The sequence below is a fragment of the Didymosphaeria variabile genome (assembly GCF_027946475.1).
Source record: "Didymosphaeria variabile strain IMI 356815 chromosome Unknown scaffold_2, whole genome shotgun sequence".
Taxonomy (NCBI): Eukaryota; Fungi; Ascomycota; class Dothideomycetes; order Pleosporales; family Didymosphaeriaceae; genus Didymosphaeria; species Didymosphaeria variabile.
In genome coordinates this window covers 1,244,533-1,267,426 of record NW_026611621.1, presented here as the reverse complement: position 1 = coordinate 1,267,426, position 22,894 = coordinate 1,244,533, and the positions used below count along the sequence as shown (strand labels likewise).

Here is a 22,894-nt window from a genome sequence, read left to right as displayed (position 1 = left end):
CCAACACGGGCTGGTCCCACCCTGACCGGCCTACGCGTTACCACATGCAGGCGATCTGCGCCACGCTCGACCGAGCCACAAGACGGTCAATTGGTCCACGCCATTCACTCTCGCTAGCCCCCGTCGTTGTGTGACAGGCAAGAACAGCGAGGATGGACTCATGCGGCACAAATCATTGGCTGGACATGGCTAGTGCAGACGAGTACGACGTTCGGAGACATTGGTCTGGAGGCGGCCGCTAGATTTAGAACATCAGACGTTTGCTCGAGTCGGCTTGCGGTGGGTTTAAGATGGCCAACCCACGCTGCTCTGTCCACGCGTTTGGCTACACGTACCTTTTCTTGAGCTTTGACAGAACATCTTGGCTTCTGCAAGACCGTTAGCAATGGCCGAAGGACAACATCCGTATGTATTGTATAATAAATAACCTTTGTGTGCAAGGCTGATTGTCTACATTCAGATCGCTCGTCCCTCGCTGGACTGTCGCCGTGCATGCCGTGCAGATCCTCTTCGCCATCGTGATCCTCGGCTTTGATGCGTACGGCATCAAGTACATCGCCTACAATGCCCTCATCTTCTCGCTTGTGGTGGTAAGTACGAGTGCTTCAAGACTCCCCACTTCGTCACTGATGCAGAGTGATAGTGTCTATGCACAATGGCAGTCGCTGCCTACCTCATTGCTTCGCAAACCATCTTCCCCAAAATGTACAACGTCTACATTGCACTAGCAGTTCATGTCTGGCTCCTCATCTTCTGGGTTGTTGATCTTGGCCTGGTTGCGAACCTGGCTGCCATGTGGGGTCGGGGTGATTACTGCTTCACATCCTATTACGGCTGTATGCACTGCCCCGATGAACTCTTCCCAAGCATTGCAAGGACTAATGCACGAACATAGACGGCTCCACTTACTGCTATGTCAAGCGTGATCTGCTGAAGCGGGATACCACGACGCTCGGCGCTTACTACGGGGTATTGGCTGCTGGTGCAGTTTTTGCTGCTATTCAACTGCAAGTCCACCACCCACCTCCAACATTCCTCCACTGACAATCTTCAGCGTAACCTGGGCTCTGACCGCCATCATTCTCCTCCTAGCTTGGAACAAGCAACGCACTGCCGGCACCACCAACGCTCACGTAAACCCCTCTGTGCCGCCTCAATATCAGAACAACGGCCAAGCCGTCCCGATGGAAAAGTTCGACCAGCAGGCCGCCCCCGCTCCAGGACAGCAATACGCCACGTCGCAATCCCAGTATGCGAGCCCACAACCGCAGTATGCCCAGCCAGCACAACCACACTTCACCGGTGCTCCCTACGCCCAGGACCCAGTGCAGCGTCAGGATACCGTCAGCCCGGTCTCGCACGCCGGCGGATATGCACACAACCCCAGTGTGTCTGGGGTGAGCTCCCCACAGCACAATGGGCAGCACGCGTATCCTCCCGCGCAGCAAGCGTATCCTCCAAACGCTGCAGAGGTGCACACGGATCCGTATAATCCCAATGTTCCCGAGTTGGCGAATCACAGGTAAATGTTGAAGGAGATGGAGATGCGCAGCATGGCCTTTTGTATAAAGCGAGGGGAAGGGAGAAAAGACGTAGATTGATAATTTAGCGCAAAGTATTGAAGATACCCTGGATCTATCTATGGATGCTTGCCTGACCCCTGACACATGCTACCGTTGTTTTCGATCCATCTCTTGTTGTTCAAACCGTTTGCACGAAGTTCGGGAACTGTCAATGCTGAGCTTCCCATGGTGCTTCTCGGTGATTAACAATAGCAGCTGCTCGATTCTGGATACTTCATTGTGTGAGATCAGACTTTATGGGAAGACGAGGACTCCCAGAACACATCATCTCCAAGCTGATCCCAGTGCTTGTGCCTTGTCCGTCTTTCCATAGCCTATTCAGCCACCTTATCGTCCGCTGAAGTGAAAGACCACCTCCCTATGTAAGCCTGTTCGATCTAATAATGAGGGTACGTGGATTAATCTGAGAAAGGCTGTCTTCCGCCGTCCGGATCGCCATCGTTGCGCCTGATACGTAACACATGCTCGCCCACTTCTTCGCAACACTCCCAGAGGTCTAGTCATCCGTCCATGCCAGCCGCATCATCGTCTCGCCTCCCGCACAATATCAGTGACCGCCGTGAACCGCCCTCTCCCACGACTCGCACCAAACCGTCCCCTCGACCTCCTCCTCACGCGCGCCTCGTCAACAATCATAAACACAACAATGACAATTCGCATAATCCTATACACGTCAGTTCCATCACTCCCTTGAAAGCCCCCACTTACAGCTCGCACAATACACACAGCCACACCCTCGTTACCCACACCTTCTCCCCCCTCCATCCCGCATCTTCCTCCCTCAACTCCATTATCATCCCCCCCGCAACCACCCACGCCACAATAAACAAACTCACAACGAGCGCCTCATTCGCGAACATGAGCCACGTCGGCACCCTTCCAATTCCATCTCCGGGTTTCGTGATGAGGGAAAGGACCTCTGCGCTGTCAACGACGAGACACCAGATGAGGGTGGTGTAGAGGACGGGGTTGAGGAGGGAGTGCGTGCAGGCGAGGTAGAGGGCGACTGTGAGGGCGGTGTGGGAGAGAGCGAGTGTTGCGAAGCGGGCGATGACTGGGAGCGGGTGTTAGCATAAGTACCATGGGCGCCAGATAGGAGGCTGATATGTGAGCGTACAGTGGAGAATCCCCATGCAAGAAGGGAGACGGGAGCGGTCCATTACCGCGCATGGGACAAGCTATGTGGTGTGGGGTCGGCAGGCAGGCTTTCCGCTTCGTCGAATGAGTTTGAACAGTCGGTGACGGGCAGTCCTATGCCAAATTGTGTGAGGACGACGAACCGCTCCTTCCGCATAGCCAGGTGCCACTGACATCCGGAGCTGGAAGGTGGAAGTCGCTGCTCCGCCCAATGTGCTATATCTTGCAAAGCAACAAGCTGCAAGTTTGGATGCGTTCGGCATTGTCTCAGTGGATAGCTTCCAGGCTGAATGGTGTTTCACTAGTGACGCCTGTGTATCCGGAGGCGCGATTAGCTGTGAAACATCTCGACCACTGCACGCGGGTGGTTGACAGGCACGTGTGAAGGCGCCATCCATGGATATACCGGCGCCCAGGTACTTATCGGTGGAGCTCCTTCCCGACCTATCAAACGAAATTCTAGGTGCGACGGTGCTCAAGATGCGAGATGACAAAGGTGAGCACCAACTATGCAAACCATCTAGTGAAAAGGTACGAAAGGCCAAACCTGATTTATTGCCTTCAAAACTTCGGTCTATGGGGTATCTCAAGATCAATCCATGTCCTCCAGACTGCTCGTCGGGAGCGCCTGCTCTTGAGTCACCATGATGCCAACCAGGCACTCGCCGAGCATATTATCCCAATTCACCCACGGGTGTACTTCCATGAACAGCTTCCTCCCATCTTTTCCTGCGGCTCTCCGCAATTCGCCTTCGCCTCCCGGGTGAAAGGGCAGATAGGGTGTAATGTTGTAGACTTTGCCTTCGTAACTCGACCACGCCGGTCTGCCTTTCCGGCCGTTGTTTTCTTTGAGCATAGCGGGTGTAACCCGGAGAAGCGAAGGTACTCCGGCCATGTTAGTCCCCGAGCGCTGCAGGTTCGCCCAGTCCAGCGGTGAGTGCCCGGGCGACAATAACACTTTGCCCCGTGAGTTTGGTGTCTTCACTGTGGCTGTCGGCATGAGGCCTCCGTTTGATGTTGGAGGACCCCGATTCGGTACGGGGCCGCGATTGGGTAGGGGCCCCGTTGTAGGTACACGTAAACCTTGCGTGGGCGTAGGTAGGGCGCGCAGATTGGAGGCTTTTAGTGTGGGTGGGGGCATTAGGGAGGAAGCGGGTCTGGCTGGAGGTGCCATAGGCGCCACCTTCGGTGGGGGGACGCATAGCTATCGCTGGAGAAGGTGCAGATGCCCTTTGAGCCGAGTTCAGCGCTGGGAAAGAGGGCGGTGGAAGGCTGTCTTCTTCGTCTTCATCAGAGCTCTCGTGCGCCGCAAGCGTAAACGTCGGGACGGCGCCATTTGCACTGTCGCTCGGTGTAGCTCTTGGTGTGCCTTCGGGTGATGGACTGCTGCTTGCCCGCCTCTGTTTGTGATTATCCGTTTGTGGCGGCGGGTCGGCGGCGGGCTCTTCTTGATTTGCGGTGGGTTGAGACGGCTTGCGTTCAGCGGGTGGGGGTGCGGTTTGGCGGACATAGGCGCGCCATGACGAAGGCGGATGCTTCAAGAACAGAAATGACAGCGAGATGGCCAGCAGCGAGAAAGCGACCAACATCGCTGTGGGGTGTAGCAGCGAGGGGAGAGCGCGCTGAGTATTTCGCCGTTGCCCGCATGTTCAGGGTACAGCCCGCCGCGGCTCAGGTCAGCTATCGATAGCACCTCTTTTCCGGAGCCCACGCGTTGCCTGCATCTGCAAGGCTGTAGATCGCACTAACCCTCAAGATGACGCTGCGATGCGCGACCGTCGCGAAACCTCAGTCGCCGCGGTCAGGGTCAACTTGCTTCGATCACCGTGGCCCATTTTGTATCCCATCTGGTACCGTTGCACCTTCACCGTTATTTCGAGCACTGTCCCATGTTACGACGCGCGGAACACCCGCCTGCTATTTTAGTATAAAACCTACTCTGCCCCACCACCCCTCTATCTCGTCACAACTTCGACCTTCTACTTAGCCGCGACGCAATGGCCGAGGTCACTTCCTCGCAGCTGCCTGAGGGCATCTTCTCGCTGCTCGATACGTGAGTTGCTCACCGTTTCCAACGCGACCGCAGCGCTGACAAGGCTAGCGATCTCTACAAACTTACTATGCAATGTTGCGTACTCAAATTCTTTCCGGATGTGGCAGTATCATATAGTTTCACCAATCGCACACCAGACAAGAAACTCAATCGCGCCGCTTTCCGCTGGCTGCAAGCTCAGGTTGACAGTAAGTATGTCATATCGTGATCGGAACTTCATTGACATTCATAGAACTTGAAAACATCTCTCTCTCCGATCAGGAACACAAGTTCCTAAAGTCTAAATGCCACTACCTCAACGGCCAATACCTCCGATTTCTCTCGCAGTTCCGCTTGCACCCGTCGAAGCAATTGAAGCTGGTCTTCAACCCCATCAACGATACCGGCTCCGACGATGACCTCGGCGATTTCAGCATACAAACCGAAGGCTTATGGGTGGAAACAATCCTATACGAGATACCCCTGCTCGCCTTGGTGAGCGAGGCATACTTCAAGTTCGTCGATAAGGACTGGAGCTACGCGGGTCAGCTTGAGAAGGCATATGAAAAGGGATCAAAACTGCTACAGGAGGGTTGCATCTTTTCCGAATTTGGCACCCGGCGACGACGCGATTACCACACTCAGGATCTGGTGCTCCAGGGATTGCGTCGCGCAGAAGCCGATGGCACTCAGAAGGGGTGGCAAGGCAAGCTCACTGGCACCAGCAACGTTCACTTCGCGATGAAGCACGGGTTGCTGCCAGTAGGAACAGTTGCGCATGAATGGTTTATGGGTGTTGCAGCCATCACCAACAACTACGAGCATGCCAACAGGATTGCTCTGGAATATTGGACGTCGACGTTTGGTGAGGGCGTTTTGAGCATCGCACTCACAGATACATTCGGCACTCCGGCATTCCTCAAGGCCTTCAAGGAGCCGATTCCAGAGATCACAACAGCTGCGCCGGGAGGCGCGACCACACTCGCATCCGCGGCATCTACTACGAACCCTGACGTTCAGACGCTAGCTCGTACGGAGCCTCCCATCCAGGCCGGAATCGATGGCGAGACTAAGCAGCGGAGGACGTATGCTGAGGTTTTCACCGGAGTACGCCAAGACTCCGGAGATCCGCTCGACTTTGTCAAGATGATGCGCCAGTTCTACGATGAGCAAGGCATCAAGGCGAAAAAGACGATTGTTTTCTCTGACTCACTCAACATCGATCTGTGTCTGAAGTACAAGGCCGCAGCAGAGAGGGAAGGCTTCCAGCCAACCTTTGGAGTCGGAACCTTTTTGACCAGTAAGTCTCCTTGCATCTGCTCTTGGACTGAGGTACTGACTGGAGGTAGACGATTATGTTCAAGAGTCGACGGGCAAGAAGTCCGTACCACTGAACATTGTGATCAAGATAGCCTCTGCTTCAGGGCGGCATGCTGTGAAGATCAGCGACAACATCGGCAAGAACACTGGCGACAAGTCGACGGTCCAGGAAGTCAAGGAACGACTTGGGTACACTGAAAAGACATGGGCAGGCGTCGATGAGAGCACAAGATGGGGTACAGCAGACCAGAAACCTTCGTCTTAGTTTGCCCAGGTCATCCGGTTGTGGAGGCGGGCAGCAGGAAGTAGAAGGGCACCCAAGTGCATGATATCTCCTTTTTTCAGCGGTAAACGGTCGGAGTCGGTATACCCAGCGGCGGAACTCTAACGTACGAGTAAGGCTGAGCTTACACCGCCTTGCCGTTTCGGACGTAGGTTGCGAAATCTTTGGGGGCGGATCCGGTGAGCGAACATCGCAAAGCCAGCCGCAAAAGTCCACGAGATGGCGGAATGAACCCTGTGAATATGTGGACATGTTTGTGCGTGACGCATGATCTGCGCGTTCTGTGGCAAGAAGTGTACTGTGGTATAAGGTCGTTCAAAAATAGAAAGTAAAGCTTCGAGCTAATGCTGAGCGTACCTGCAGTCAGCAAAAAAGGGTCTGCGGTTCTCAAGCGCCTCGAGGCCGCAGAACAGCTAACGAAACGGAGTGGAAAACATTGGAACGCGCCGTCTTCTGGAGGCGTTCCAGCACTGTGTTCTGGCATCGCATATCCTGGGGTAACGCGTCGGACAGTCGCAGAGGTGTTGACAGGGACCCGTTCTTTGGCTGACGGTTCTGCGGCCTAGTGGCGGCTAAGCAGCACTTGAGTGCTAGCGCACCGGGCGGCAAGGCTTAGGGGCGCGAGCGGACCTTTCATCCTCAGCTCACAGCCCCAGGAAGCGCAGACACAGCCAGCGGAGACGAGTCCAAAACTCCCTCTCATATCTCATCTTTGCCGCACTCTGCTCTGCATTGATTTCCTCGCTCGTGCGCTCAAACACCCGCATCTCGCCCAATTGATCTCTCGACCGCATCTGCAGCAGCTAGGAGACCAGTGTCTCAGGAGATCCACCGCCCACACACCACACGTCGGGTTTCAGCATGAGTGTAAGCCGTCTTCGTTTGTGTCTTGAGGACCCTCATTCCGCTTCCGTCCACGCATTTTCCCCATCACGCACGACCTCATCTGCTAACATACCATGGCATCACAGTACGGCAACGGAGGCTACCAGCAGATGGGCTACGGCGCGAACCCGTACGACCAGCGCGAGGACGGCGGCGCACAAGCCCCCCGCTTCAACAACTACGCTCAGGGCCGATATGACGATCGTATGTCGACTTGTTTCTTTGTCCAATACACAGGCTGACAAGGTGCAGCCAGCGCTGTGGAGATGCAGCCCTACGGCCAGCAGCAGGGCGGCGCAGACCCCAATGCCATCCTCAACGAGTGCCGCGAGGTTGACCGCGCCCTCGATCAGATCGACGGACAGCTAGACAACCTCGAGCGAACGTTCAAGCAGGTACTCGCACGGCCAGACATGCCCTCGGGCGAGATCAATAACCTCAGCTCGCAAGTCATGACCGGTTACCGCGCTCTCGTGACCCGCGTAAAGAACATCAAGTCGAAGCCTGAGTCTGGAAATCCCCGAAACGCTCCCCAGGTCGGCAAGGTCGACCGCAGACTGAAGGCGACCATCAACCGCTACCAGAACCTCGAGTCGGAGTTCCGGCGAGACTCACAGGCAGCCGCTGAGCGCCAGTACCGCATCGTGCGCCCAGACGCGTCTGACGAGGAAGTCAGGCAGGCTGTGGAGGATCCTGAGGCTCCTATTTTCCAGCAGGCTGTAAGTTTGGACCCTACAACGACCCGTTGCCAGAAGTCTGGTCACTCGTTACTACCTTAGCGCGGGTGGTATAGTGCCTGAATTCTTCGGCACAAATCTGCATTCAGCCGCTAACGATTGTTCAGCTTATGAGTTCAGACCGCCGGGGTCAGGCATCATCGACTCTGCGCAACGTGAAGGAACGACACGAGGCTATCCAGAAGATTGAGCAGCAGATGGTGGAGCTTGCCCAACTCTTCCAGGACCTCGACCAGATCGTCATGCAGCAGGAGCCTCTCGTGGAGAACATCGAGGCCAAGGGCGAGGAGATCCACCAGAACGTCGTCCAGGCCAACACTGAGATTGGTGGTGCCATCGAGAAGGCCCGCAGCGCTCGCCGCAAGAAGTGGTGGTGCCTGCTCATCTGCGTCATCATTATCATCATTATCGCCATTATAGTGGCTATCGTGGTCAGCATCAACAAAAAATAAGCTGCCTGCGACCTTATTTCCACACCTCTCGTCACCCGCCGCACACTCGCCATCTCTTTTCGTATCTCCCGCATTCTCATGGCCGGCCTGGTGCTCTGTTTAATACCCCGTGGCGGATATGCGGCGTCGCCATCATCCATCTCTCAACATTTCTTTGTTTTTGAAAATTGCGCACGGTACGGTCTCAAGGCTTGTTGACACGAGATCGCATTCTTCTTGCTTTGTTCGGCGCCGACGGCGCCAGACTTGATATCTTGTAATTGAACACTTTGGATGGAGCGTCTCTTTTTAGTTCGGAAAAACGGAAGATAGACTTGCCGGCTTGCATTGCTGGGAAGAATTGTCTTGTAGCGATAGTGTTGAAGTACTGCTTCCTTACATGGTGTCTCTATTTGTTGCTGGTGATGTAAATGATGCCGTTATTGCCTGCTCTCCCTGTGTCACCCGGAAGACTGACACAATTGGACATCTAGAAGCGATGCGCCTCCTAGTTTCGTGTGATATTGGAGTCTGATGTTGCAAACACCGTAGACGGGCTTTTGGTTTGCGCTATATGCAAAAAGTCTTTAAAAGACTTTTGGTTTGTAGAGTACGTATGGGCTCACATCAATCATATCTCACATGACTTTTTCAAACGCAAATATTGTCATCACTTACTTGCCTTACGTAGGGGGTTGACGCCGTTGCCCGTTCGCGCCTTCGCCTCCAGTTCTTCATCTCCACGCCCACCCCTCTATGTACACTTCCCGATGTATACCATAAGTACCAACAGCTGACCCCATACCGCCATCGCTAGACTGCTTGTCATGAGACGCGTGGAGCGATGACAGAGGGATGGGCCTCCTGCACCGACGCCGCCATGCTGGACCACTTCCAGACCTTGTACAACAAGTACTGTACGTGGTGCTTCATGTTCTCCAGACGACTTTCTTCACTCAACACTGAGTGGAGATGGGAATATGGCTCAGATGGTATAGGAGGGGGCGGCTAGGGCAGCTTGATGTAGGATAGTGGACCAATGGATACCTTAAGAGTATCTATTTTGCACCAAGTCTGAGCTACTATTATATATGGGAGAAGGCTGCGGGCGGAGTAGATGTGGAGGAGTAGATGTGGAGGAGGAGGAGGAGGAGAAGGAGGAGGGAGGGCATGACTAGAGAGGATATGAGGATGGATGGGAAGGGCATAATGGGATGGCACGATTCCCCAGAATCTCCCGACCAAGGTATGGAATAGTAGTCATGGGTACCTAGGTTGTATTGAAGGATAAGAGGCATGTATAGACCTCTCAGCTTTCCATTGAACATTTTAAATGCTCAGGGTGTGCGTTACAACGGCACGTTCCATTGGCCTTGGTATAGGCAAGAGCTTTACCCAGGTGTTGCGCAGTCGCCCTTTAGCGCTGTAGAGGCGATTATTCGCCGACGTCATCTCTCGATACCAGAATACACTTCCATGCTTATAGATCTTTAACAACTTGAGATTTGGAGAGGATAGCTTATCGATTGATGAAAAGAGGCGCGACTAGACCTCTAAAGTTCGAGGTGAAGATATCAAGTTACACATATGATAGTCTGGTGGGGACGATGTTGTCTGGGCCCGGCGCTGATTGACGAAGGCTGAGATTTCTCCGGAACATGTCCAACAACCTCCTTCACCCTATCAACCCGCTGAACCGACATAGTAGCAAGCCCCCATCCGTACTTCTACGCCCACGCCCCATCAAACTGCTACTCTCTCTGGCAATCACCCTTATCTAGATTTTGGGAACATAGATTCATTCGTGAGTGGAATTGGCTTCACCCGCCCTCGCAAAATTCATTTCGCAAAGATGAAGTCTGTACGAGTAAGAGGTAGCGAACTCCATCGGAGCTTACAAAGTCCGACCTGCGCTCGGGCCCGCGTATCTTTCATCTCATCGCACCCCGATTGGTTCCCAAGCTCCCTGGTTTCTGAGGCGTCCAACGGCACCCCACCCAAGAGCACCCTGCCAGACCAAAATAACCAAAATGTCACCGACGCGAGCTCGTAGAATGCCCTTCCTAGAATTCTCAAACGCTCTACTCACTCAATACAACTGACACAAAACCACACCTGTTACCACCCTAAACCATTGTGCTCCGAGCCTAACAATGAGCTCCTCCGCGCTTGTCCCCTACCGCGGCGGGCCCATCACCACGACCGTAACCTCCACATCGACCTCCTCTCTCATTCCCTCCCGCTTCTTCACTGCACAAACCGGCCACGCCCTCGCAACTGAGCTTTTCTACCGCCTCCTCTTCGACCTCCTCAACCGCTTGGTTGCCTCCCTCCACCGCTTCGCCTCACATCAACTCGATACATTTTCTTCGTTCCTCGAGCGCAAAGCGCTTGAGCGAAAACAAGCACAAAAAGAAGCGGTAGAGAGGGTGAAGAAGAGGCTGATGAAGGGTGACGGGAAGGGTAGGATTACGGAGGAGGTGGGGAAGGCGGCCATGAAGAGGGGATTCATAAGTAGAGAGTGTCCGATGACGGGGAAGGAGCTTGAGGGAGGGAAGGTCGGGCCACCGGGTTGGGTGGGAAGTGTGTTGACGGGGATTGAGGAGGGGAGATTGGTGGAGAGGGACTTTTGGGGGACATCCGTTTGGCAATTAGGAATGTGAGTGTTGAACTGGTGTGATTTGTGGGTTGATTGCTCATTGCGTAGATGTAGGAAATACTAAGATCATGTTTCATGTTAGTGCCCAGGTGCACAACGGCAGCACAACGTCGCCATATAGAATCTTGCCTGGTTCTGCACGCGCCACGCTAGTGAATACCGTACAAAAAGACGTGTGTAATGACGCTTTTACCACAAGAAGGAAAGCAAGAGACATCATCGTCGCGCGTTGGAGGCATATTAACCCATCCGTACTTGGATATCCGACAATGACGAAAAGCACGCGGTACTCGACACGCGACTGCCGAGAGTGCGTTATCGCGGGAGTGCATGGAAGAACAGGACATTCAATTGTGTACACACTAAGCCGAGTGACCGTTCTCGAGGACCGACTTCAACGACATTCGAGAGAGAGCATCCACATGGTAACAGCGGACTATACCGCATCCATGGATATGAAACGAGATCTACGTTTAGCGTGCCATCCTTCACCGCGCCACCCACCACTATTTTCTCAAATCGGCCGAATTCGACCTGCGCCTTGCCACTCATTGTGAAATCCTACTCGATCGAAACGACAACGTAGTCTTGGCATAATCAGTGCTGGGAATGGCTGCCATCTTAGGAACAATGGAACTCACGTGGCCATCCGAAGACCAGGATGCAGATTCGATCCCATTCGTTACCACAACCCTAAGCAGTCATGGTCGACGTAGTGAAGATACGAACAGGTTTATCCGCAGTTATGTGATGCGAGGGAAGAACCGCGGAAAGAATCGCAAAAGCCTCACGAAACCGGAAGTGAAGACAGTTGGCGATGACTCAGTAGCTGTTGTAAGCCAAACGGGGGCGATGAATAGTGGAGTACCACTTGTTGATGGCAGGTTGGAAACTGCAATGAGCGTTCCACATAAGGTCGGCTCCGAATCTTCTTTCAGCGAGTTTGGCGCTGAAACGGGGCTGGAGATACTCGCGTACGCGTGAGTCACCCGAATTCCGGATAGCGACATGGCAGTAGTGCAGTATGAATTGATCCAGTCTATAGTCAGCCTAGCCATGACCCCCTTTCAATATACACCCTCCTTCACCCAAGAAGAAGCCTGGTGGCTCGAACCTTTGCATGGAGGCCCGGTCGCTCTGCACTTCACTATCTTCCTTGCGAAAGGATACCAGACCTTTCTACGGGGCTCATATCAACCTGATCGCAGCTTACTCATTCATTACGTCCAGACACTGGCACTACTACAGAGACGTTTAGCAATGGGTGATGAGAAGGCGTCAACTTCAGATGCAACTATGCAAGCAGTCGTAGGCCTTGGTAAAGTGGCTGCGTTTCGTGGTGACGTGTTCATTGCGAGGAAGCATCTTGAAGGGCTGTACAAGATGGTGATGCTGAGGGGAGGCCTAGGGGCTATCAGCAGGAAATTCTTAATTAAAATCTGTTAGTGAGTTAATTCTTCCCCGGTACCGTCCACAAGCACTGATATCGTAGTGCCGACGTTGGATTGTCCTTATCGACAAGAGTTAGAACTGTTTTCTTCTCTGACGACATGGCGTGGGATTTGCACATTGCGTTTCCAATGAAGGCGTTTACAGATGGCATCGCGCACTCAAAGGGAAGGTACCAGCTTGGATGTCCGAATACGACTTGTATACGACGACCTCCTCGACCTCACACGCGCGGCTCACTTCGCTGCACATTCTAACACCGATTTGGAGCCAGCAGTTTATCAAGAAGCCATAACATCAACCCTATATCGGCTAATCAATCTGACGAAGCACTGTGCCTCGGGCTCTTAGCTTTCGGAAGCACGCTCTTTGTACAGTGGCGAAAAGCACCGCCACGGTATGAGCACGTCGCGCAGAGATATGCGAGTACCTTGAATGCGCTTGCAAAGAGAAAAAATCATGGAATGCCGCAGGAACTTACGCTATGGCTGTATGTTGTCGGGTGTATAGCATTTTTCAACGTGCAGGAACAGGCTGCAATGCAACTTGCGCTTTCTGAGCTGTTGGGGGCGATGGATATCGGTTCATGGGGTGAGGCTAGAAAGGCACTCAAGACTGTTCTTTGGGTTGATGCTCTGCATGACCGTGTGGCAAACGAAATGTTGAGATCCATTGTAATTCAGGAAGATATCGTCGCATGAAACACTCGGCATGTCGACGCATGCTAGGTATGTAAAATTGGTTGAGGTTAAGAGTAGGGATGACGGACTACGCGATTTGCCTACATAACGCTATACATCTGCTGTAGTTATAGAAGGCGGACATGGTAGCTTGCTCCTGCATTCGTTCGCATCACCGCTGCACAAAGCTGGTCGAGATATCGAATCATTGTCTCTGAGCTAAGACGACTTGGAGAGCTGTGGGATAGTTTACTTGCCGTGTTGACGCGCCTAGCATTAGCAATTGTGAGAGATTCCAAGATCGCGGAGTGCTGCCGACTGCACGAAATGCCTTCCTCCATTGCACTAGTGGCACGCCGTAAGTCGTTGAAATGTTTTGAACCTATCGATCAAATGGCCCCCATTTTTCGGTCCGGTTTCGAAACACCGGCCATGCGGCTGTGTACTACGAGGAGGGATTGCACAATGACTAAAATAGCCCTTCAAAGATTTCCGTAGCTCTATATGCTGAGACCTACGTCCCATTACGCTTGCCGCGAGGCATCGAATGCTGGTGATCTATCATGAGTAAGATCGATGCGGTTCGGCAGGGAAGATGCGCGCTAACGGCCCCTAGAGGCACCGTCCTTCCTCGACACCATCGAACTCAGGCACACCGAAGTGGAACCCCTCTCTCGAAGCTACGATGCCGAAGATACGCCCTATGCCTCCTCCAAGCGCTCGCTTTATCGTGCACCGACATGGCGAACGCGATTGTCGGGCTGGCGCGGCGGTGTGGTAGCATGCATCGCGATCGTATCCCTCGTGCTCCTGCTGAACATTGTTCTGGCAATAATCACGGCGACGGCGTGGGCTACAGCAGATGGAGTCTCCACTGCGTACACGGGTGATTGCGCAGTAGCTTCAAGAACGACAACGGCCCTACATTTGTTTATCAATCTATTGAGCACCTTGTTACTGGGCGCGTCCAACTACTGCATGCAACGCCTTGTCGCACCTACTAGGAAAGAGATAGACGATGCGCATTCGACCAGGAAATGGTTGGACATAGGGATGCCCAGCGTCAGGAATCTTGCTTCAATTAGCAAGGTCAGGATGGTAATATGGGTATTACTGGGCCTGAGTAGCATACCACTGCACTTCGTGTAAGCAATTGGCTCGTCAATCTACGTATGAGCTAACGAAAGCTTAGTTATAACTCTGTTGTCTTCGAGACGACCGCTGCGAACAAGATCAAATTCGTAGTCGTGGCACCAGACTTCTTCACAGACAAGAACAGCTGGCACTTTGCGCTTGGAGAAACAGTGTACAACTCCACTTGGGACAACGACTATACCAAACTGCAAAACACACTACTCAATGACCAGTACTTGGACCGAACGAAGTTTGAGAACATCACATACAATGATTGTAAAGCGAGATATGCTGCTCCGTTCATTACCACTGGCTCGGGATTTGGCGTGCCCAATGCTTCACAATTGGCAGAATGGAACGCTTATTCGCAATACTCATCTCTCCTGGATTTCTATGTGGAAGCTAGTGGAAACCTCGATATCGACCTCTTCCACGCCACGACCAATGGGCCGGGAATATCCTGTGAGTGAACATCCATGGTTATGGCCGAGTTTTTGAATCTTACTGCGACATTCCAGACTGCTTGAGCGAAGTCGTCCCCTCGAGATGTCAAGTCCAATTCAGCCAGACGATACTTTGGGTTGTCATTGCATGCAATGTGTCCAAAGTCATTCTCATGATTTTGATCCTTTGGCAACTCAACAACGAGACCATCGTTACCGTCGGAGACGCAATACAGTCTTTTCTTCGACGGCCAGATTCCACCACAGAAAACTGCTGCCTCATGTCAAGGCGTAATGTTGACAGACTTTGGAAGGTACCTGAGCTTCGAAACTCTCAAAGTTATAGGCCTCCTTATCGTCAGCGTTGGGGTGCATCTTGCAGCCGCAGACGGTGGGGCACGTCTCTCTTCATGTATGACCCTTTGTTTGGTGCACGCAATGATAGATACTGATTGCATACAGGATGGTAAGTGCGCTTGTGGTCACTGGAGCGCTGTTTGCGTATCTGCAGTTCAACTATCATGGCACCGCACGTAATGGTTTCGGAGCACTGAATACCAGTGAGTCCCTCTAGCTTCTCTTCGTATCTGGCGCGGTGTAGTCTCAGCCCTCGTCAATAACAAACATGTCTCGGGGAAACATATATTATGAAGTTGCGTCCATAACCTACATCTCTCCAGCAACTTCATGAGTGTACGTGGATCTGACATACTCTCCAGGCTACCTCATCGACATCCGATTGCCCTTCGCTCAGTCGGTCATTCCCTACGTTCTACTTGCCAACTTGCCGCAAGCAGTGTGCTCCTTCATCTATCTGACCTACAACGGCATGTTCACCTGTATGCTTGCTAACCGCGAATGGTCTCATTACGGCACAAAGCGCGCAACTCTCCGCGTCACTATACCATCTCCGGGCCAACGTTCCACCCATTTCCTCCAGCTGCCTTACTCTTTCAGCATTCCCCTGCTTATCGGAGGCGTTCTCCTTCACTGGTTCATTTCGCAGTCGATTTTCCTAGCCCGTATTGCCGTGTACAAAGACGGTGTGTTGACCGAACCGAAAGATCTATTGGGGCAATACCAGCACATGGGCAAGTCAAGCAACGCGGCTTTTACTGGTATAGGATATTCAGACGCAGGTATGATTGCGTGCTTGACCTGGGGAGGGATTATAGTGGTGTTTCTTGTCGTCGTCTCGAATGTCATGACGTATCCCAAGGGCGTGCCGCTGGGCGGAACGAACAGTGCTGTCATTAGCGCAGCGTGCCACTTCAGGAATCAGGAAGATGGAAATTACAGATTGGCAGAGGAAAACGACATCGCAAGCCAGCCTCTCAAATGGGGTGTCACGATGCGGGGTGGGAGAGAAAGAGTCGGACACTGTTGCTTCAGCGCTGGCGAGGTGGAGGAGCCGATTGTGGGACACCTCTATGCGGGTGAAGTGTCAAAGGCAAAGAGCACGTAACCTTGCAACAATTATTATTCTTTCGATTTTGCAACTATGAAGATCGGATCTAGGCAGAGGAGAAGTTACCCTCGACCCACCCGCCGTCGACATACCACTGTGCCTTTGTCACGTACTTACTTTCGTCGCCGAGCAGGAATGCGATGGAGGCAGCAATCTCCCACGGCTCAGCGAGGTCGCGCTTGAGGATGGCGGGGATATTGTCTTTGGAGAGGTGAAATTGGCCGACGGGAGAGTTGAACGGTTTCTCCATCATCTCGGTGTTGATGCACCCGCTTGCAGGTGTTAGCGACGGTATGGCCGAGTGGTGACTGGAGGGGTGGTATAGTGATAGTTGACTTACGGGCAGAGGGCGTTAACGCGAATTCCTCTTGGTGCTCCTTCGAAGGCCGCCACTTTGGTGAGCCTAGGCACGGGCATGGAGTCAGCGTGAGGCAACCAGTGGAGAAGTATGGCTTGGTCAAGTGGAGAAGAAGGTATTCTTCTTCCGATAACGAGACACATCCACCATATACGCGTGGCTGACATACCCTATCAAAGCGTGCTTCGCAGAGACATAGGCGGCTACACCAGCAGAAGCGTAATTGCTGGTAATACTACCAACGTTCACAATCGAGCCACCATCCTTGATCACCTTCATCTCCTCCTTGACGCAGTTGAAAGTTCCCACGACATTGACATTGATCAGACGAGCGAAGTAGTCTGCATCGAGATCGGTGATGGGGAAAATTTCCCGCTGCTCCATGGCTACAGCAATGCCATCTCATGTCAGCAAACACACCACCCTGCACATGCGCCGGCCCGTTTCATACATCTAAACATGCCAATAGGAGTGGAGAATCAGAACCTACCAGCTACATTGGCGCAACCATCGAGCTTCCCAAACTTCGCAACCGTCTGCTCGATCCACGATTTGACGGTCTCGGGCTTGCTGATGTCGACGACACACGTCCAGTAGTGGTCCTTTGCTTCGGGAAACTCCTGGTCAATTTCTGAGGCGGCTTTTTCAAGATTGGCGGCTGTGGTGGCGCACATGGACACGGTAGCACCCCGCGCAAGAAGGTACTTGCTAAGAGAGAGGCCGGTGCCTCGGCTGGCTCCCGTGATCGCGATGACCTTGCCCGCGAAGGGCTGTGGGTTGACCGCGTAAGGGCTTGTGGTATTGTTAATGGAACCCATGTTACTGAGAGGAGGGTGTAGGAAATGTTAATACGGCGAGATTATGCAATTGGTTTCGGGGGCTCTGTGAAGGCAATCCTAGGAGGAAGACGATGCGGTCCGCACAATGGGGATTCGAATGAAATGGCGTGGACACTTTCCCACCCCCTCGCGAAATACAATCGCGCAGTCTATCTTACGAGTCATATCGGGGCCACGCAGCTCGCTCGCATGACGCTCCTCCTGATTGTCTCGACGCCGTGGCGGCTGAAACATTCAAGGCACGCGTACGCTCTACTAGCCCTGGTATAGCAAGCCATTCAAAACAGGAACCCGATCGTCTGGTTGGCGAGGCTGCGGGACGTCCCGGACCCTTGTTCATAACGGCTCATATGCCATTAGCGAGCCGTCTATGTGTGTGGATCTTCGCCGTCCACGGCACATGGCCCGAGATGGGATTGCGGAAAACTGGAGCCGTCTCCCCGTCGCCGCCGTAGCCGAGGGTAGTCTTTCTTTTTCTAGGCAAGGATGGGTGTGGGAAGATGGTTGAGAGTCGTGCGAGTATGCTCCACAACTGTATCTGCCCACTGTTACTCGCACGTGAGAGCTTTGGACGAATTATGCTCCGAGTTCAGCACTCGGTGCTCGTGGTACCCGGGTTGCTGAAGTTGCGTAGCAGGAGACTCTTCTGCGTAATATGGCATTAATGCCCCTTTGCTCTGAAGTCTGCGTACATTATGAACCTTCTCTCACATTGCTTTTGAGGAAGACAATGTCTTCACTGAAACCTCCACCACGAGACACTCACGCTTGCGGGTAATACTTTAGCGTAACGTCCGCGGAAGCTCCCGAGGCGTCTGCCTTCCAATGCCCTAAAAAGCAAGCGGATGCTAAGCCCTCAAGGGTGGTAAAAGTGGAGGCTCTGCTGTTGCTTGAGTGCTGATTCGTGGTGCCGAGTGCTTTCATTTGGCTGACGCATGCAGGAACAGGATGCTTGATGGGTTTGGAACCACCTTTTGCTCAAATCGCCATTGTTCTTGATGATCCCATCCTGGTGGCACACCGTTGCTTGTGGTGCCGCTTGTACCGTTGCGGGCGGGATTTCGACAGAAAAGAGGCTGTTGTTGCAAGGCTTCCCTCCGTTATAGGAAGATCCCTCCCCATGCGTTTTTGGCGTGAAGTGGTTTGCCCCTAATCGCATGACATTGGGCTACGTATAATACTGTGCCGTCGGGGCTGTGGAGCGCAGGCGGTGCTAGGCCGAACTCCTCTTCCTCATTTTGATTGTTGCGATTGTTGTTCTTGCGTTCGTTCTTTGTCGTGTGTCGTTGAATATGTTTGACTCGTTGGAATCGCCTTCGCGGCCTCTGGTGGCCCGCCAGTTTGTGGATGCAAACACGGGCGTCATGTACCTCGCAGACCCACCGAACGGAACGCAGAGATATGTGGGCGATGCACGACCGAACCTCCATTCTCAGCTGGCTGCAACTGCTATATCGGTCACTATTGTTGCATTTATTACCGTGGCTCTCCGAATCTTTACAAGGATACATGTCACGAAGGCCGGTCTGGCGATAGATGACTGTGCGTATTTGTCGCTCTTGCCGTTGGACGCAAGACGAGGAAAGTGCTGACAAGTGTAGACATGGTGCTCATTGCCATGGCTTTCTCCTTCGGCTTGCTTGGGATGAACTTCAAACGTTGGTGAACTCCACCTCCTTTGCACGAGCTTCTACTCACACGTCCAGACATGGCCGTGGGGCTCGGGTACCACTTTTGGGATATTCCAATGACCGACTACATGGTTCCCTTCCAGGTCTATACTCTCGCTGGCACAATGGTGTATTCGCTTAGTCTCGCGTTCTCCAAGATCTCCATCCTTTTCCTGTACCTCCGACTCTCGACCGTCCGGTGGTTCAGGTTATTGGTGTGGATCTTACTCGGCATCGTGATCTCATACGCGGTCATCTACAACTTAATCTCCCTATTCGGTTGCAAGCCCATCGCAGCCTCGTGGGATTTGTCGCTCGCGACTACGGCCAAATGCTTGGATCAGCTGACCAAGTACATGGTGAGCGTCGAACGGATCTATATAATGGGCTGGCTGACTCTTTACAGGCCTTGTCTGTTCTCAACATCATCATCGACGTCTTTGAGCTTGTCCTCCCGATCCCCATCGTCGTTCCGCTTCAGATGTCGAACCGCCAAAAGATCTCTGTTTGTTTGATGTTCGCAACTGGTATCTTGTACGTTCTTCAAATTATCTCGAGAACAGGACGTGTCACTGACGGATTGCTAGTGTTTGCGCCGTCGCTCTGAAGCGGACATTGCTCCTGAAGCCTCTCATGACCTCTCCAGATTACACTTGGGCGGCTGTGGAACAATTCCAATGGTGTTTCGTTGAAGTCAACGCTGGTGTTGTTTGCGCGTCTGTTCCAGCTCTTAAATCCTTCTTCGCTCGGTACCTCCCCGGGTTGATCAGCTCTCGACTACGGAGCCACGACCGATCCAAGAACGCAGAAGGATACAATACGATCGAGAAAGGCAGTACGCAGCGGTCTAGGGTAAAGAAGGACATGTATGAGATGACGGTTGTTGAAGATGACGTCGCTTCAGAGAAAACGGTACAGCCGCCCAATGTCAGTGATGACGAGGCTAGACTATGGAGAGGATCGCAGCACGGTGTCACATCTAATGCTTCGTCGAGTGTTGCAAAACCTGCCGGAGCGCACATCCAGAAACCAACGCTTGGTCGGGATAGCGATGGGAGAAAAATCTATGTCACGTCCGAGACGACTGTCGAATACGGAGACCGTTGAGCGGAACTGTCAGTTAATTGTACAACATTGTCGGTCTAGGCAGAGCCGACAGTTGCAGAATCAAACGCTACTGTTGGTGAATAGATGAGATGGGCCGGTTCAACGTCGTTCAATACCAGCTAGTTTCCACTCTCCCCTCGCGTCGATATGGAAGTCGGCCATACAATATCAGGTGACCAATGTGAAGGCGTAATATGAAGTGAATTGCACTGGGATGTATTACATTGTGCTGGCCGACGCGAGAGCCACCCTCTTGTTCCCTTCCCGGAGATGGTTGCTGCTCATGAACATTCCAAGGAGTCATTCCGAAGCTGGCTTGCGCTGCCTTCTGTGGTGCCTGTCGCGGTGCCTGGGGGTTCTTGGAGGGGTGACGCCACCGCACAGTATTTTGTGGGAATCAAAGTCACAAGGCCGCGCTCTAAGTGGCCAAGTGGGTCAGATCACCAACCAACCCCGCATCTTTCGAAAGTCTGGGGAAGGCGCACGGACCCTGGCGTGAGCATGAGGAGCTCCTGCCCCTCCATCTGCCCATCCTCACACGACTTCACACGTGTACCTCTTCCAGTCCAATTTCATCCTTCACATCTCTTCAATAATCAACAGGAACAAGCAGTCAAGATGAGTGCAATTGCAGACAACAACGATGGCCCCATCGAGACGGTCCAGGTGCTCTTCGCCCTGTACCCGGGCTACAACACCCTCGATGTAGCTGGCCCGCTCGAAGTCCTCAGCCGCTCTCTTCACAACTCCAAAGACAAGGGCAAGTCCTCGTATCCATCTCAATGAGCACCAATCGGATGCCTCGACATCGCCTTTCCCTGCTGACAAGCTCCGGCAGCGAGCAAGGCGTTCAAGGTGCAGTTTGCGGGTACCGCAGCTGCCATGACGTCCGTGCAGGGCCTCACCATCAAGGCCGACATGGACTACGAGGACGCCAACGACGAGCTCGAGGACTTTGATCTCATCATCGTCCCGGGCGGCGAGGGAGTTTTCGATGTGCTCAAGAACAAGTCCGAGCCCCTTGGTCTCCTCTCCAAGTACGTCGAGCTCCAGGAGAAGAACCCCGCCAAAGAGCGCACCATCCTTGCTGTCGACATCGGCACGCTCCTCCTCGCTCAGCAAGGCATGCTCGAGGGCCTCGCTGCCACCACCCACCCCGACTACTATACTCGCCTTGAGCAGATCTGCCAAGAGGCTTCGACCCGCGACCTGTCCATGCGCACCGATGTCATGGAGGAGCGTTACGTGGTCAACAACGCTCGATTCGATCTGGGCGAGAAGTAAGTGTCTCTTTGGACTAGCACGGATGCTTTTGTCTGACATGATCCAGCCCGGACGACAACCCGTACATCATTAGGAAAGCCCGCCGCGGCGATGGCGAGAACACACAGAATGGCCGGAGGAAGTCGATTGCACGCAAGGGCAGCAACGCCTGGCAGGAGTCCCGCCGCCGCGAGTCCATCGCCCGGCGTGCCAAACTGCCGCTTGGTGGCATGCGTATCATCACCACCGGCGGCGTCACTGCCGGCTTGGATGCTAGTTTGTATTTGGTGGGTTCTTTGGTTTCTCACGACTCGGCCCTGGAGGTCGCTCGTGTCATTCAGTATTCCTGGGTCAAGGGCGTTACGGTCGATGCGATCGACGTTTGAGCGAGCGAGACATTGCGATGGCGTTGGAAGCATCCTGGAAATGCACCGAATCGAACATGGTCGGTCGGTATGATATGTCGGGTAGAATCGGTCGTCTGCTCTGACTTGATGTAAGGTAACGAAACCATGAAATGAATGTAAAATTATCTGAAGGACATGTTCAAGGGTTCGTGACTTGTCCGACGCGGGTGTGGATAGGAACAGAAGGTCAAGCGGTAATCGCCTAAGCTCTTGACGCGGTATTTTCCGCCCTTGCAAAGCACCTGCAACATATATCTTCCCAGGTCGTAAAAACAACGCTGACGTAAGCAGAAGTTCTCAAGTGCCAATATTTGAAGCGTTGAGATAAGATGGATTCTTTTCCAATATTCCATGGTGGGCGGAGGAAGGAGCAAAGCAGCGCCTGACTAGCACCCACCCGCCGCTTCGAGTTGTCAAATCCAGCTTGCCTGGCGCACACTACATCAGCCCTCTCTCAAGACCGCGGTGGAACCCACGTTTCCCTGGGCCCAGCGGTTGAAGCCAGCGTCGCCACTGTCACAATAAGCTCGCGAGAACCGAGTCGAGTCGCCGCTAAGACGCACTAGCGAGCAGAATTGATCAATGCACCCACGCTATTCCTGCGGCTACCCCCATTGCACACAGATATCACGAATATGAATATCAAGGGTCTATACGGAGACCCTGCAGCCCGGATTCACTTCTGCTGTTCGGATTACCTCGTCCGGCCGCTACTTCTGTTGAAGACGCCATGACGAGGAGCTTACAGCGCAAGGCAAGCAGTCGAAATGCGATAATTTGCTGGCGGCGGGGATCCATCCGCAATGTGAGGTTGAATGGAACGCGGTGTGGTTGGCCTAGAGGGCTGTTGCGTTGCATGTGGACGGAGTGGCTGTGTAGGTGAGCTCGAAATTCGCGCATGCTAACCACCAACAGCTTAAGCAAAGGGATTTCGCCAGTACATCGTCTATCGCTTCAGGAGAGGAAATCACATCTCACATGCTGGGCATTAGTTCTTGCAAATAGGAAG

The 22,894-nt window shown here is 53.3% G+C and overlaps 9 protein-coding genes across 9 annotated transcripts; 7 read left to right on the top strand and 2 right to left on the bottom strand.

Moving 5' to 3' along the window:
* Window positions 1–385: 385 nt before the first annotated feature.
* On the top strand, window positions 386–1,526 carry N0V89_002123 (uncharacterized protein; the record flags this gene model as incomplete). Its single annotated transcript, XM_056210933.1, has 4 exons — window positions 386–405; window positions 461–590; window positions 644–795; window positions 1,055–1,526. The coding sequence occupies 4 exons, from the start codon at window positions 386–388 to the stop codon at window positions 1,524–1,526; spliced, it is 774 nt and encodes a 257-aa protein (XP_056074406.1).
* Window positions 1,527–3,312: 1,786 nt separating this feature from the next.
* N0V89_002122 (uncharacterized protein) lies at window positions 3,313–4,309 on the bottom strand (the record flags this gene model as incomplete). The annotated part of the gene is made up of 2 exons (XM_056210932.1): window positions 3,313–3,677; window positions 3,904–4,309. The coding sequence occupies 2 exons, from the start codon at window positions 4,307–4,309 to the stop codon at window positions 3,313–3,315; spliced, it is 771 nt and encodes a 256-aa protein (XP_056074405.1).
* Window positions 4,310–4,717: 408 nt separating this feature from the next.
* NPT1 (nicotinate phosphoribosyltransferase) lies at window positions 4,718–6,337 on the top strand (the record flags this gene model as incomplete). The annotated part of the gene is made up of 4 exons (XM_056210931.1): window positions 4,718–4,773; window positions 4,822–4,961; window positions 5,006–6,052; window positions 6,102–6,337. The coding sequence occupies 4 exons, from the start codon at window positions 4,718–4,720 to the stop codon at window positions 6,335–6,337; spliced, it is 1,479 nt and encodes a 492-aa protein (XP_056074404.1).
* Window positions 6,338–7,314: 977 nt separating this feature from the next.
* On the top strand, window positions 7,315–8,429 carry N0V89_002120 (uncharacterized protein; the record flags this gene model as incomplete). The annotated part of the gene is made up of 3 exons (XM_056210930.1): window positions 7,315–7,444; window positions 7,493–7,959; window positions 8,085–8,429. The coding sequence occupies 3 exons, from the start codon at window positions 7,315–7,317 to the stop codon at window positions 8,427–8,429; spliced, it is 942 nt and encodes a 313-aa protein (XP_056074403.1).
* A 2,132-nt stretch (window positions 8,430–10,561) lies between these two features.
* On the top strand, window positions 10,562–11,131 carry N0V89_002119 (uncharacterized protein; the record flags this gene model as incomplete). Its single annotated transcript, XM_056210929.1, has 2 exons — window positions 10,562–11,067; window positions 11,116–11,131. The coding sequence occupies 2 exons, from the start codon at window positions 10,562–10,564 to the stop codon at window positions 11,129–11,131; spliced, it is 522 nt and encodes a 173-aa protein (XP_056074402.1).
* Window positions 11,132–14,174: 3,043 nt separating this feature from the next.
* N0V89_002118 (uncharacterized protein) lies at window positions 14,175–16,238 on the top strand (the record flags this gene model as incomplete). Its single annotated transcript, XM_056210928.1, has 5 exons — window positions 14,175–14,341; window positions 14,389–14,792; window positions 15,078–15,087; window positions 15,236–15,333; window positions 15,493–16,238. The coding sequence occupies 5 exons, from the start codon at window positions 14,175–14,177 to the stop codon at window positions 16,236–16,238; spliced, it is 1,425 nt and encodes a 474-aa protein (XP_056074401.1).
* Window positions 16,239–16,287: 49 nt separating this feature from the next.
* On the bottom strand, window positions 16,288–17,417 carry N0V89_002117 (uncharacterized protein; the record flags this gene model as incomplete). The annotated part of the gene is made up of 3 exons (XM_056210927.1): window positions 16,288–16,513; window positions 16,769–16,985; window positions 17,090–17,417. The coding sequence occupies 3 exons, from the start codon at window positions 17,415–17,417 to the stop codon at window positions 16,288–16,290; spliced, it is 771 nt and encodes a 256-aa protein (XP_056074400.1).
* Window positions 17,418–19,146: 1,729 nt separating this feature from the next.
* N0V89_002116 (uncharacterized protein) lies at window positions 19,147–20,215 on the top strand (the record flags this gene model as incomplete). The annotated part of the gene is made up of 3 exons (XM_056210926.1): window positions 19,147–19,467; window positions 19,515–19,642; window positions 19,696–20,215. 3 exons carry the CDS (start codon window positions 19,147–19,149, stop codon window positions 20,213–20,215), a joined length of 969 nt encoding a protein of 322 aa, XP_056074399.1.
* Window positions 20,216–20,833: 618 nt separating this feature from the next.
* Window positions 20,834–21,864, top strand: N0V89_002115 (uncharacterized protein; the record flags this gene model as incomplete). Its single annotated transcript, XM_056210925.1, has 3 exons — window positions 20,834–20,975; window positions 21,054–21,495; window positions 21,546–21,864. 3 exons carry the CDS (start codon window positions 20,834–20,836, stop codon window positions 21,862–21,864), a joined length of 903 nt encoding a protein of 300 aa, XP_056074398.1.
* Between the last annotated feature and the right edge of the window lie 1,030 nt (window positions 21,865–22,894).